Consider the following 12,542-nt stretch of genomic DNA (forward strand, 5'->3'; position numbering starts at 1 on the left):
GTTTGTCATTACATTTAGCATAGCAGCTTTTGCTACGTCACTGATTGTAGCGCTTTTCTGGACAGAACGCAAAATGGCACAAACAGCGACTGCGACTGCACGCATAAATCCCAAGAAACAAACACTCGAAGATGCCTATTCACCACCAGCAAACTTTTTAGAGATTGATGTTGTCGATCCTCAAACACACGGAGTGGCCAAAGCGCGTTACACAGACTACGAGGTTCGAATGAAGGTAGGTCTTGTGATGAGCAACTACTTGCTTTGTAACCACCCCTCTGCTGACGGAAGTGAACCCTTTTTGCAATCGTTTTCATCATTGAAACCGTTGTTTTGCATTGTAAATCTTTGAACTATTACTTAATGTTTCTGTAGTTCAGCGATTCCGACAGATGCAATGATTCGACTGATTCTCTTATTCCACTCTGGTGAAGAATTCACCTCAAACATGTTGCTGCTACCGGTGGGACGGTAAACACACCCACCCACTTTTTACTCTCATTGAGGGAACTTGAACACTTTCGGTACTGTTTTGTTTCTCCGTAGTGTACTCCGCAGTTCAGTTGAAATTAGTACATGTTTGTTGAAAATGTCCCTGTTCAATGATTATCACCATAGAGAGTGACGTGTGTAGAAGGAGAATCAGGTAGCTATATTATACTAAATTAGTCTTACAAATTGGTTATTGACTGAGAGTGAGACTGAGAAGCAAATTGATGCACTCGACTTTGGCAAACAGTATTCTTCTTGACGGTTGAACTGTAATTTCTGCATAATGTTGCCTGTGTATGGTGTTGTAATGAAGCAAACATTGCTAAGCAGAGGATGTGTGTTCTCACGATGCTCCTGGAACAATTAATTAACTCATTGTCTCCCAGGTACGGATATATATCAGTATACCCACTCATATGGCTCTATCTGACCAGGTACGGATATATCCGCTCAGACTATTAGCTTCAGTCGCTTCCTGTAAAGTCCATCTAACGCCTGCATTCCAGCGTGTTGATACACAGTCACTACTATTCTTAGTGACCTGCAGCACAGCTGGTCTCTGCTAAAAAAAAATTGGTAGGGTAGAAAGTGTTAGGGCAGGAATACAAATCTTGTCTGCTTCAGTAAATACTTAGTTTTAGCACCATTTCTGTATTTTATATTTCATGTGAATGTCTTTTGAACAGTGATATTTTTCCTGGGGTCAGCTAGGGTGTTTGTTTTTGTGTCTGTTAAAAAATAAGTAGTTTTACTTTTAGTTTTAGTCTTTTACTCTGCATTTCTAGTGTGATGTAAGTAGAGCTATAGATGTTGGCATAACTAAACCTTGAGTGCTTTGCAAAGAGAAAAGCTTCATGGATTAATGTAGATTTTCGCTACCTTCTGATTTAGTGATTTACAGTATAGATAGTCTCCTTATTTTAGCCATCTGTCAGGTTTGTCGTCACACATGAATCTGGGACTGTTCACTCTTCTTTCAAGATGTGACGTCACACCCATACCCTAGAAACTATAGCCACAGTGTGTCTAGGGGGAGGGGGGGTGGTACTGGTAGCTATAAGTGTGTGCTGGTTCAACCGTTTGTCTTCTAAGTTTGTGTTTTCACACATTGGATATTTTGTACATTGTTTGTTTGTTCTGACATGTACAATGATTAAGTCAGCATGCCCTCTTGCATGAGTCTTGATCCCACCCCTCTCTCTCTCTCTCTCTCTCTCTCTCTCTCTCTCTCTCTCTCTCTCTCTCTCTCTCTCTCTCTCTCTCTTTTTACTTTTATGTTTATCCTTTGTAATTGTTTTACGTTTGTATAATATATGTATATAAGATTAGAATAGTCCCTCTCTGGGTGAGGGCTGGTTGAAAAGAAGCTCGTTTATATTGCTTTTGCCACAACCCTCGTAAAATAAAATTTGATTTGATCTCTCTCTCTCTCTCTCTCTCTCTCTCTCTCTCTCTCTCTCTCTCTCTCTCTCTCTCTCTCTCTCTCTCTCTCTCTCTCTCTCTCTCTCTCTCTCTCTCTCTTCTTTTATTACTTTGCAAGTCACTAACAGTAACACATGATTTTACACCTGCAGAGCAACCTTCCTGTATTCAAGCTTCGTGACTCCAGTGTGCGACGAAGATACAGTGATTTCGAGTGGCTACGCAATGAACTAGAAAGAGACAGCAAGGTAAAGCTGTGTTTTGAATATGTTTTTGTTGCCTCGATATATGGAAAGTGCAAGCCCCATCTTGAAGACCTTAATGTTATATTTATACAGTGATGTACATTTTTCTAGCAGCCTTTAGGACAATTGTCCTGAAGACTGAAAATCAATAGGACACAGTGTCCTGAGATCGCAATTTCAATAGGACAAAAACACGACTCGTAAAACCGCATTTAAAAAGATTTTTCAGTTTAAATTTTTCCACCTTCCGCGACTGTCATGACTAGATACTCAAAGGATTGAATCACATTTCAAAGTTATTTGAACAGTTGTCGGTTTTTTTTCACTGCCCATCTGTCGACAATGTTTTTTCAGGTAGGCATCTGACCGTCGCATCCCACAACAAACGCATTCTCACGATGCAGCCCTACCGACGAGCAAACTGTGCAAAACATCAACTTTTTCCCCCAATCATATGTCATCCAAGGATATACCTTTTTCCATTCCTCAGAGAAGGAACGTGATTTCTTGTCTTTCAACTCTTTGACTTGGGTTGTCTCTCTCGTGCTCGTCGACGTACTTGCAGTTGCACTTTCACCATCACTCTCCACTTTGATGAGTTCGTTCTCGGTTGACGTTGTTGTTGGTTCAGCTGAAGCCACAGTGGCTGGTGAACGCAGCATGGACATCAATGTCTGCTGATTTTTATCTGCTTTGAACTTTTTTTTCGGACCCATGTCGTTTCTCTTTCGTTTTATTTTTGTTCGAACGCACAACGGTTTTTCCGGATATTATGACGAAAAGTAATGCCTTGCGCATGTGCGAATATGCACGGGTGGTTCCCATTGGTTTAAACGATTTATTGCTGAGCCAATGAATGCACTCGAGGCACCATATGGGTTCGGTTTTCTTTTTTTCTTCTTGATCCAACTTGAGGATAAATTAATTCAAAGAATCAGATCCCATATGGTGCCTCATTCACTCAACAAACTGGTCACACGCAGTGCATACTTTCGCTTGGCAAAACCGAAACCAGCTTTCCTCACGCAGTGTTTACTTTCGCTTGGCAAAACCGAAACAAGCTTTCCTCTTGAAAATTGAACAGTCCGCATGTCCGCTTCATTGTCAAAAACGATCTGACCCTTGACCACTTCTTCTGTAGGTTAATTGGACCTGTGTTCTGCTGGGGTTAAAGCTATAGGTCCTGGGGAAATTGGATCGGTCAGAGACCGGAGACCGACTAAAATGTACATCACTGTTTATATAGTATATGATCTGAGAAAATTAGGTTACTGTGAGTGTGAGCTGTTCGAATTAAGGCCATGGTTGGTCTGTTTATTCGAGTGGTGAATTTGACAACAATAGCGAAATTTATTATCATGCTTCTGCTCATATAATATATATAATATATAACAACTGAATTCCCTAAAGCCAAAACCAAGATACTGAAACTGTTTTGAATGTAAATATATTTATACACGCCCCTGAGGAAGGCCTGGCAACAGGTCAAAAATTTGGGCTGCCACTTGAAATTCTTTGTTTGGCTTTTCTTTTCCTTGATTTTGTTATATATATATATATTATATCATATGTGTGCATTACATTTACTGCCTTCTCACATGTTTATGTTTTTTAGATCGTTGTACCACCACTGCCTGGGAAAGCATTGAAAAGACAGCTACCTTTCCGGGGGGATGACGGCATATTTGAAGAAGAGTTCATCGAGGACAGGAAAAAAGGGCTAGAGCAGTTTATCAACAAGTAAGATTTGCCAAGACAGAATAGTGGATGATCAAGAGGTGTTAAAAGCAAAGTCCTATCTGTGAAAACAGGATTTCTACATTGGAATTTTAAGGCCTTTCCTCCACTTGGACATGTACTAGAACGCAAACCTTGACTGCTTCCTGCCAAAGTGAGAATTTTTAATGAATTAATTCCACGGAAAGGACAGTTTTGTGTCTGTTCAGAAAATAATTCTGACTGCAAAAAAGCACCCAGGCCGCTGAATTGTGTTGTGTCTAAGTGGGGGGATGGTCTTACCCCATGTATTTAAAGCAGTGGCAGCAAAACATTACTAAAGGTGCACGTTGAAAGCAGCTGCCACAGCTTCTGGGTCACTCCCAGTCCCAGCTTTAAGTCGACCTACTGCTCTCTAAGACTCTGTTGTTGTGCTGGTGTCAATCTTGGCATCCAAAAGTGAGACTGGTAGTAAGCGTGTCATGGTCATCTCTTTTGATTGCTAATACATCAGTTAACAGATCTCACGTTATCAGATTTTTCCTGCTCTGCTTGCATGTGCTGTTAACGCGCAATATGTGAATCTCATGAAACCTGCCTGTTCCGTTAGTTGAGACAGTCGCAGCATCAACATAATCACACAACAGCTTCGTTAAGCGTGCCTGCTTAACATTTTTGTGTTTTGACAATCCTAGCTCTCAGATTGTTTGAGATTTGTTTTGTTTTTTAATCTTCATGGGATTACATGTTGGACTACACAGTCCAGATGATGTGGGTCGTGTATGACCCATACTTTCCAAAGAAGGATTCAACGTAAACAATTTGGGTCGTGCACGTCCCACACCATCCGAATAGGGATACACGTTTTGCTGCCTTTTTGCAGAGTACGGGTGGTACACGACCCACGCCATCCGAACAAACAATGTAAAATTCCTTACGTAATTCTATATGGGTCATCCATGACCCACATCATTCGGACTGTGTTGTTCAAATTTACGTCATCGTTTATTCGTTTGTTTACAAAGATAATCTTTTACAAGTTGGGCAATGGGATGGTCATATGGTGATATAGAATTTACAGCAAGTTTCAATTACAAACTCCAAAATAATTTCCGAGATAAAGTCGATTTTGTGAGGCTCTGGGTCGCCACGAAGCAAGGGGAAGGTTAAATGCAGAATTTGTTTGCATTTCGTTTGTTGCTCGGTATAGAAGCTGTTGGTGTCGCTGTATCTTTTAAACAATTATTGTGATAAGGCATCTTTAAATTTTAAAAGTAATCCTTTTGAGTGTGTTTTTCACAGTGAGTTTATTTTGGATGAATTAATTTTAACATCAGCTTATGTGGCATTTCTGTAATTTGGTATGCTGATTTGCATTTAAAATCTTAACTGATCCAGTTAAGACAATGTTTTGTTTATTACCGTAATATTTGTTTGTTGTTGTATTATTTGTATTTTATTTTTTGCAGAGTTGCTGGCCATCCTCTTGCCCAGAACGAGAAGTGCTTACACATGTTTCTGCAAGAACCAGTCATCGATAAAAACTACGTTCCAGGGAAGATTCGCACCAATTAGATCATGAACAGTTTTTTGTCCCTGACTCTACTGCCTCAGTGTCATCTTTCAGTGCAGCAATTTCCTCTTCAGACGTGGAACAGTGGCTGAACAGTAGTGACACAAACTCAAAGAAAACTCAAGGCCATGAAAAGTTGGGTTGCAAAAGCCTGTTTTGCTCCTTGTGAAAACTTTTTTTAATCATCTTTGAATTCAAGAAAAAGTCACTGAACACCAAGGTGGCTCATCCCCCCTCCAAAAAAAAAATAGTTGTGAACTAAGTGTCTGTGGAATCTATGCTTGATTTTTTTTAAACAGTGTTTTTAGTTGAAAACTATTGCATGGCTTTGTTTGTGTGAATGTGTGCCTATTATTTCCTTTGAGATAGTTGCAGGAACAAGTTCAGGAGCATAGCTTTAAACTTAGAGTTAGAGTAATCTATGAGATACCAAAAGAAGCTGCTTGCTTGGGTGTTTTTTGTTGTTAATTAACAGTTACATACAGATTTCTGTCTGAGGAGGCATGGCTGTGGGTTTTGTTGGAACTGTTTACCTGGGGTTGGGTTATGTCAGTCCCAGTTGTTGTTTTGTAAACAAAACTTTTATCACAGCATTGATTCCAAGTGAATATATCGAAGTAGCCCTCCCCTCACTCATACACTTTAGCCCTACCCTCACTCATAATAATAATAATAATAATAAATGAGCATTTATATAGCGCAACATCATAACTTTACAATTGTGCTCTTTGCGCTTGACACATTTAAAAGTAAAACACAGTTATACACGCATTTACATCTACATTCATAGTCAGCAACGCTTAATTAAAAGCATACACCATCAAACATACATTACAAAAGATTCTTCCACTTACTAAGTAATAAAAACATGAACATACACTTTTGCATTAGAATATTGAAGCCAGTTGTTTAAGATCATTTTGACATTAAAACATCATAGAAATGTTAGCAATACAGTGAGAAGTTTGGAAAAACTCCAGTTTCAGCACTTGCAGCCCCAAACCTTCTTTTTTTTTTTTAATGATACTGTGTATGACGAAGTGTGTATGGCGAAGTAAGCAAAAAGTAACTAATAATGTGATCATTCTTTATATATTTGCCACAGTTAGCTGCCTTATCTCTTTTCTTGGAATTCAAGAAAATGCCAAATGCTTTTTCAAGAAATGGACAACAAAAGGTATGGGTATAAAACATCCACCAACAACATCGGGCTATTATATATACAAAAAACTTGACTAAATGTAAAAAAGAAACTGCTAATGTAAACTCTGTGGAGAGAGAAAGTTGCAAAAGATATTTAGCTTTCAAAATTGTTTGTTTTTTTGTGCTTTGTTTTAGATGGAATTTGTGTGACTTTGCTTGAAAATAGAAGTATAACTGTTTATTAAGCATATCCCAAGAGGTTTCTTATGTTATATTTTTAACTGGTTAAGAGGTGCTCTTTACGAATAAGAAGTATTTGAAAAACAGGATGGATGTCTTTGTATATGTTACGTATACGTATAATAACCCTAGAAATTAAGAACAGATGTATGCTGTTTTATTTCTTTTTTGGGTCCACTTGCCCTTTTGGAAGTGGTGATAGCTCGAAAGGATGGATGAACTTGAGACTGAGACACTGGAATCTGCTGTTTTTCTGTTTTAAATGTAATATGAATGTACTCGATTATGTTTGTACTCGGTAGGTATAGAAATATATGTCAAAGTATGTTCGTTTTATTCATGTCGTTTTGCTGTTTGGCTCTTTTTTGAACATTAATCACCTTTTGTTTTAAAACACTAAAGGAGCATGCAGACGCAGAATGATGGAATTGTGCAATCTGCGGCTATCGATGTCCTCATCGATTTTCTCGCTTCACTATCAACTATTACCATGTTAATACTGGCCACTGCATTTGGTTTGGTCGTAGGAGTTTAAAGTGCCTGATCAAAGAAACCCTTGTCTTCTCTGTCGGCTGGGTCTAGAGGCTTGTATTGGTCTGCTGGGCACAAAGCATGATAACATTGTGTCCATTGCAGTTATAGGTCCAGAAGTAAAAAATCGCCTTGCAATGTGATGCTTTTGCAGAATTTAGCACAGGCTCTATTAACCAGGTGGGAAATGGCATCATGTGATGTCGCAGAGTTAGTGCGAGACAGAATTTTGGCCAAATCACTCAGTCAGTGACAGGGTAAATCATAGTAAAATCACAGCTTCTGCCATAAGCTTGAGAGGTCTATCTTCTTTCTTTCTCTTTACTTTCATACAAAAACAAAAACTTAAAAGTATAGGCTGGCAAACACCAGTTTTCTCAGATGCATCTATATTGTGTCTTTGATTTTATCCTCTTTAAGTACTATTATTTGTTTGTTTCTTTATTATTTTCTTTTGTAAAGATTTTAGTCAAGCAGTATGTAAGAAATGTTAAGTCCTTTGTACTGGAAACTTGCATTCTCCCAGTAAGGTCATATAATTATTGTACTACGTTGCAAGCCCCTGGAGCAATTTTTTTATTAGTGCTTTTGTGAACAAGAAACAATTAACAAGTGGCTCTATCCCATCCCCCCCTTTCCCTGTCGCGATATAACCTTCGTGGTTAAAAACGACGTTAAACACCAAATAAAGAAAGTATTATTTTCTTTGTTAATTTAGTCATTTTTATTTCAGACAACCTCCTGTGAAGATGATGTGTTATCAATAATGTATGCATTGCTACATAGGTACAATCAACTCTGTATATTTTGATTCAGGCCCCAAAGCAACTAACTTTTGTTTTTCTTTTTTTTTTAATTTCTTTTTTTATTATGCAACCGTGTGTACAACTAACACAGCCTGTACATTTTTTCCCTTGAATGTATATAGTAATGCATTGAATTACAAAGTTAAAGAGCAAGCAAGTGTCAAAGTTAATATGATTCATATTGCGTGGCACAGTTGCAAAAGCTTTCTACGCCATGATATGTACACGTTTGAGATAAAGATACCATACAGAATCAGAACAGGCAAAATTTCAAATGTAAAGGGCCGACACCAAGCAGGCACATACATTATTGCCTGAAAGTAATGTTATGATTGTATCATACATCCATGCGAGGACAAAGTTACTTTTTATAACGCTGTATAACTCTTTTAACAGTTTGAGTGTGTGTGTGAACTTACATGTCTGTAATTTGAATGTATTTTTGCGCAGGTTGCAAAAAAAACCAAATCCCAAACAAATAATAAACGGTTAGTTAGCGCCATGAATGTATAATTTGCACTTAGCATGGCATTCAAGATCAAGCGATTGCTCGTGGCATTGCACGAATATCGTTCTCAGTATATGTTTGTTTGTTTGTTTTCTCTCCATGCTACGTTTGGCTGTCTCCAAAACCTTACACTCACTAGATGATTATCCAGACTTCATCGCTGCAGATTTTCCGTTATTTCTTTAGTACTTCTTATCATTTATTCTTTCTATCGTCATTTGTTTTGTTTCGCGAGTAACTGCGTGTCTTGCTTGTGTAAGTATGCAAATGCAGTCCACTAAAGCTTCTTATGTATGTTGCTGTTTTTATTTTTTTCACCACGGAAGAAGGAAGTGAAGCTGAATTATGGTTATGTGTATACATTCAAACTAGCCTTGGACAGCTGGCTACAGAGAGAAGAGTGGTCCACATTTATATACGGTTTAATGTACAGTTGTGATATCTGTATACTTTTGTCAGAACAGAATGTGCATGTTTGAATAAAACTACATTTTGAACGCTAATGCTTCTATGTGAGTAATGTGTGTGTTTGTGCATCTCTCTCTCTGGCATTGTCTCTTTTCTTCTCTCTCTCTCTGGCATTGTCTCTTTTCTTCTCTCTCTCTCTGTAACAGTCTCTCTCTCTCTCTCTCTCTCTCTCTCTCTCGTCATTTCCAGTACAAATGGAACACTGCAGCTGAATAATGTACTGCATAATAGAGGACTGAACAGGTGGGCGCACTCAGATTTACTTGCATTATGTCACAGTCAGTGTAAGTCAACATGACATACATAGCACTATATAAGTTTTCACTCAAACTTTCAGCAGGCGTTTTCACAATCCTATGCTGTTTCTACCAGCCTTAAGTGCATTGGACGAATTAATTATCACAGTTTGAGCGTACTGTTAAAAGGCACAGTTCTTGCGTGGCTTATAAGAAATTCGTTCATCAATGAATTCTATTTGGGCCTTCAGTAGCTTATAACAAATTCATTCATAAAAAAAAAATCCCAATCTAGTCCGGATGTTGAATGTTGGTATGTGTCCAAGGGGAGGGAGGATTTTATCTCCTGTAACAACAGCCAGGGCAGATCTGAGAACACAACTCATTTCTCTGGAAGAACTGTGCCTTTCAGTTATAATGCATCAAGCAACTACAGCCTTGACCATGGCATAGAAAGCTTGCCTCTAATCTTAACTAAGCATTCCTACAGTGTTGATAGGAAAGGCTGAGGCCAAATTGTGAATAGATAATTCGGTCATTAATTCGGCTAGTAAGGTACAATTCACTATTTGGGCCTTAATTGACCCAAAGGAAACAATGATTTATGGTAAAAAAAAAGTTTTTTGTTTTTGAACAGGTCAACATCGAAAAGGCCCTTTATAAGAACTTTGTATTATTGTTGGTTTAAACAATTTTATTCAGAAAAATGTCATACAACAAAGCCGCATACAATCCATTAGTAAATGGAGCACAATGTGCAAACAAAGCTTATAAGCGTGCACTTGTATTATTGTTGCTGGCTTATCTTGATCTTGATCTTGATATGTTACGCCAACAGGTCCCAAGCTTGGGAATATACGTTGGCGGAATTTGGGGAGAGCACTTGGTGTTTTAGTCAGCGGTTGGCAGTTTTCCTCTGAATTCGTTGACCGTTGACGACTGGATCGTGTTGTCATCAAGGTTGTTCCAGTCAATAACTGTTCTTGTGAAAAAAGAGTACTTGTACACTGGTGTTTTAGTACACTCCACAGTAAAGCACTGGCTGTTGTTTCTTGTGATATTTCTGACTGTGGCTGATGATGTAAAGTCTTTGTTCACTCGTTGTTTCACTTGTCTTTTTGATTTTTGTTGCTGGATGAATTTCTCAGGGGGTACTGCGGGGACCAGCCCTCTGACCACTTATAACTTAAACTTGTCACAGTCAAGTCAAACTATTTTATTTTTCATGTTAATTTGTATCCCTTAATCATCCCAGTGTTGGAAAATGTGTGTCGCTAAATTCCTCCCAGTTGAACAAGAGTCGCACTGCCTAAGTGTGTTAATAATACTGTGTGTCGCTAAATTCCTCCCAGTTGAACAGGAGTCGCACTGCCTAAGTGTGTTAATAATAATGTGTGTCGCTAAATTCCTCCCAGTTGAACAGGAGTCGCACTGCCTAAGTGTGTTAATGATACTGTGTGTCGCTAAATTCCTCCCAGTTGAACAGGAGTCGCACTGCCTAAGTGTGTTAATGATACTGTGTGTCGCTAAATTCCTCCCAGTTGAACAGGAGTCGCACTGCCTAAGTGTGTTAATAATAATGTGTGTCGCTAAATGCCTCCCAGTTGAACAGGAGTCGCACTGCCTAAGTGTGTTAATAATACTGTGTGTCGCTAAATGCCTCCCAGTTGAACAGGAGTCGCACTGCCTAAGTGTGTTAATAATACTGTGTGTCGCTAAATTCCTCCCAGTTGAACAAGAGTCGCACTGCCTAAGTGTGTTAATAATACTGTGTGTCGCTAAATTCCTCCCAGTTGAACAGGAGTCACACTGCCTAAGTGTGTTAATAATAATGTGTATCGCTAAATTCCTCCCAGTTGAACAGGAGTCGCACTGCCTAAGTGTGTTAATAATAATGTGTATCGCTAAATTCCTCCCAGTTGAACAGGAGTCGCACTGCCTAAGTGTGTTAATAATAATGTGTGTCGCTAAATGCCTCCCAGTTGAACAGGAGTCGCACTGCCTAAGTGTGTTAATAATACTGTGTGTCGCTAAATTCCTCCCAGTTGAACAGGAGTCGCACTGCCTAAGTGTGTTAATAATACTGTGTGTCGCTAAATTCCTCCCAGTTGAACAGGAGTCGCACTGCCTAAGTGTGTTAATGATACTGTGTGTCGCTAAATTCCTCCCAGTTGAACAGGAGTCGCACTGCCTAAGTGTGTTAATGATACTGTGTGTCGCTAAATTCCTCCCAGTTGAACAGGAGTCGCACTGCCTAAGTGTGTTAATAATACTGTGTGTCGCTAAATGCCTCCCAGTTGAACAGGAGTCGCACTGCCTAAGTGTGTTAATAATACTGTGTGTCGCTAAATGCCTCCCAGTTGAACAGGAGTCGCACTGCCTAAGTGTGTTAATAATACTGTGTGTCGCTAAATTCCTCCCAGTTGAACAGGAGTCGCACTGCCTAAGTGTGTTAATAATAATGTGTGTCGCTAAATGCCTCCCAGTTGAACAGGAGTCGCACTGCCTAAGTGTGTTAATGATACTGTGTGTCGCTAAATTCCTCCCAGTTGAACAGGAGTCGCACTGCCTAAGTGTGTTAATAATACTGTGTGTCGCTAAATTCCTCCCAGTTGAACAGGAGTCGCACTGCCTAAGTGTGTTAATAATACTGTGTGTCGCTAAATTCCTCCCAGTTGAACAGGAGTCGCACTGCCTAAGTGTGTTAATAATACTGTGTGTCGCTAAATTCCTCCCAGTTGAACAGGAGTCGCACTGCCTAAGTGTGTTAATAATACTGTGTGTCGCTAAATTCCTCCCAGTTGAACAAGAGTCGCACTGCCTAAGTGTGTTAATGATACTGTGTGTCGCTAAATTCCTCCCAGTTGAACAAGAGTCGCACTGCCTAAGTGTGTTAATACTGTGTGTCGCTAAATTCCTCCCAGTTGAACAGGAGTCGCACTGCCTAAGTGTGTTAATAATAATGTGTGTCGCTAAATTCCTCCCAGTTGAACAGGAGTCGCACTGCCTAAGTGTGTTAATAATACTGTGTGTTAAGGTGTAATCAGCCTCCTGCTCTTTGGTCAGACTCAGTCGAATGACAATGCTGGGGTCAGCCTGTACAGCTACAGCGGTGACACGGGGCTGGGACATGAATACCATATTTTATGCTGCAAATTAAGT

The 12,542-nt window shown here is 39.3% G+C and overlaps 1 protein-coding gene and 1 long non-coding RNA gene across 2 annotated transcripts in view; both read left to right on the forward strand.

The window, feature by feature from the left end:
* The window catches only part of LOC138961467 (uncharacterized), a 394,970-nt gene that overhangs the window by 111,763 nt on the left and 270,665 nt on the right, over nt 1–12,542 (forward strand). The gene's annotated exons all lie outside the window — the stretch shown is intronic.
* Nucleotides 30–9,179, forward strand: LOC138961457 (sorting nexin-12-like). The gene is made up of 4 exons (XM_070333109.1): nt 30–235; nt 2,067–2,162; nt 3,775–3,899; nt 5,345–9,179. Exons 1-4 carry the CDS (start codon nt 74–76, stop codon nt 5,448–5,450), a joined length of 489 nt encoding a protein of 162 aa, XP_070189210.1. The 5' UTR covers nt 30–73; the 3' UTR covers nt 5,451–9,179.

This window comes from Littorina saxatilis, linkage group LG3 (assembly GCF_037325665.1).
Source record: "Littorina saxatilis isolate snail1 linkage group LG3, US_GU_Lsax_2.0, whole genome shotgun sequence".
Lineage (NCBI taxonomy): Eukaryota > Metazoa > Mollusca > Gastropoda > Littorinimorpha > Littorinidae > Littorina > Littorina saxatilis.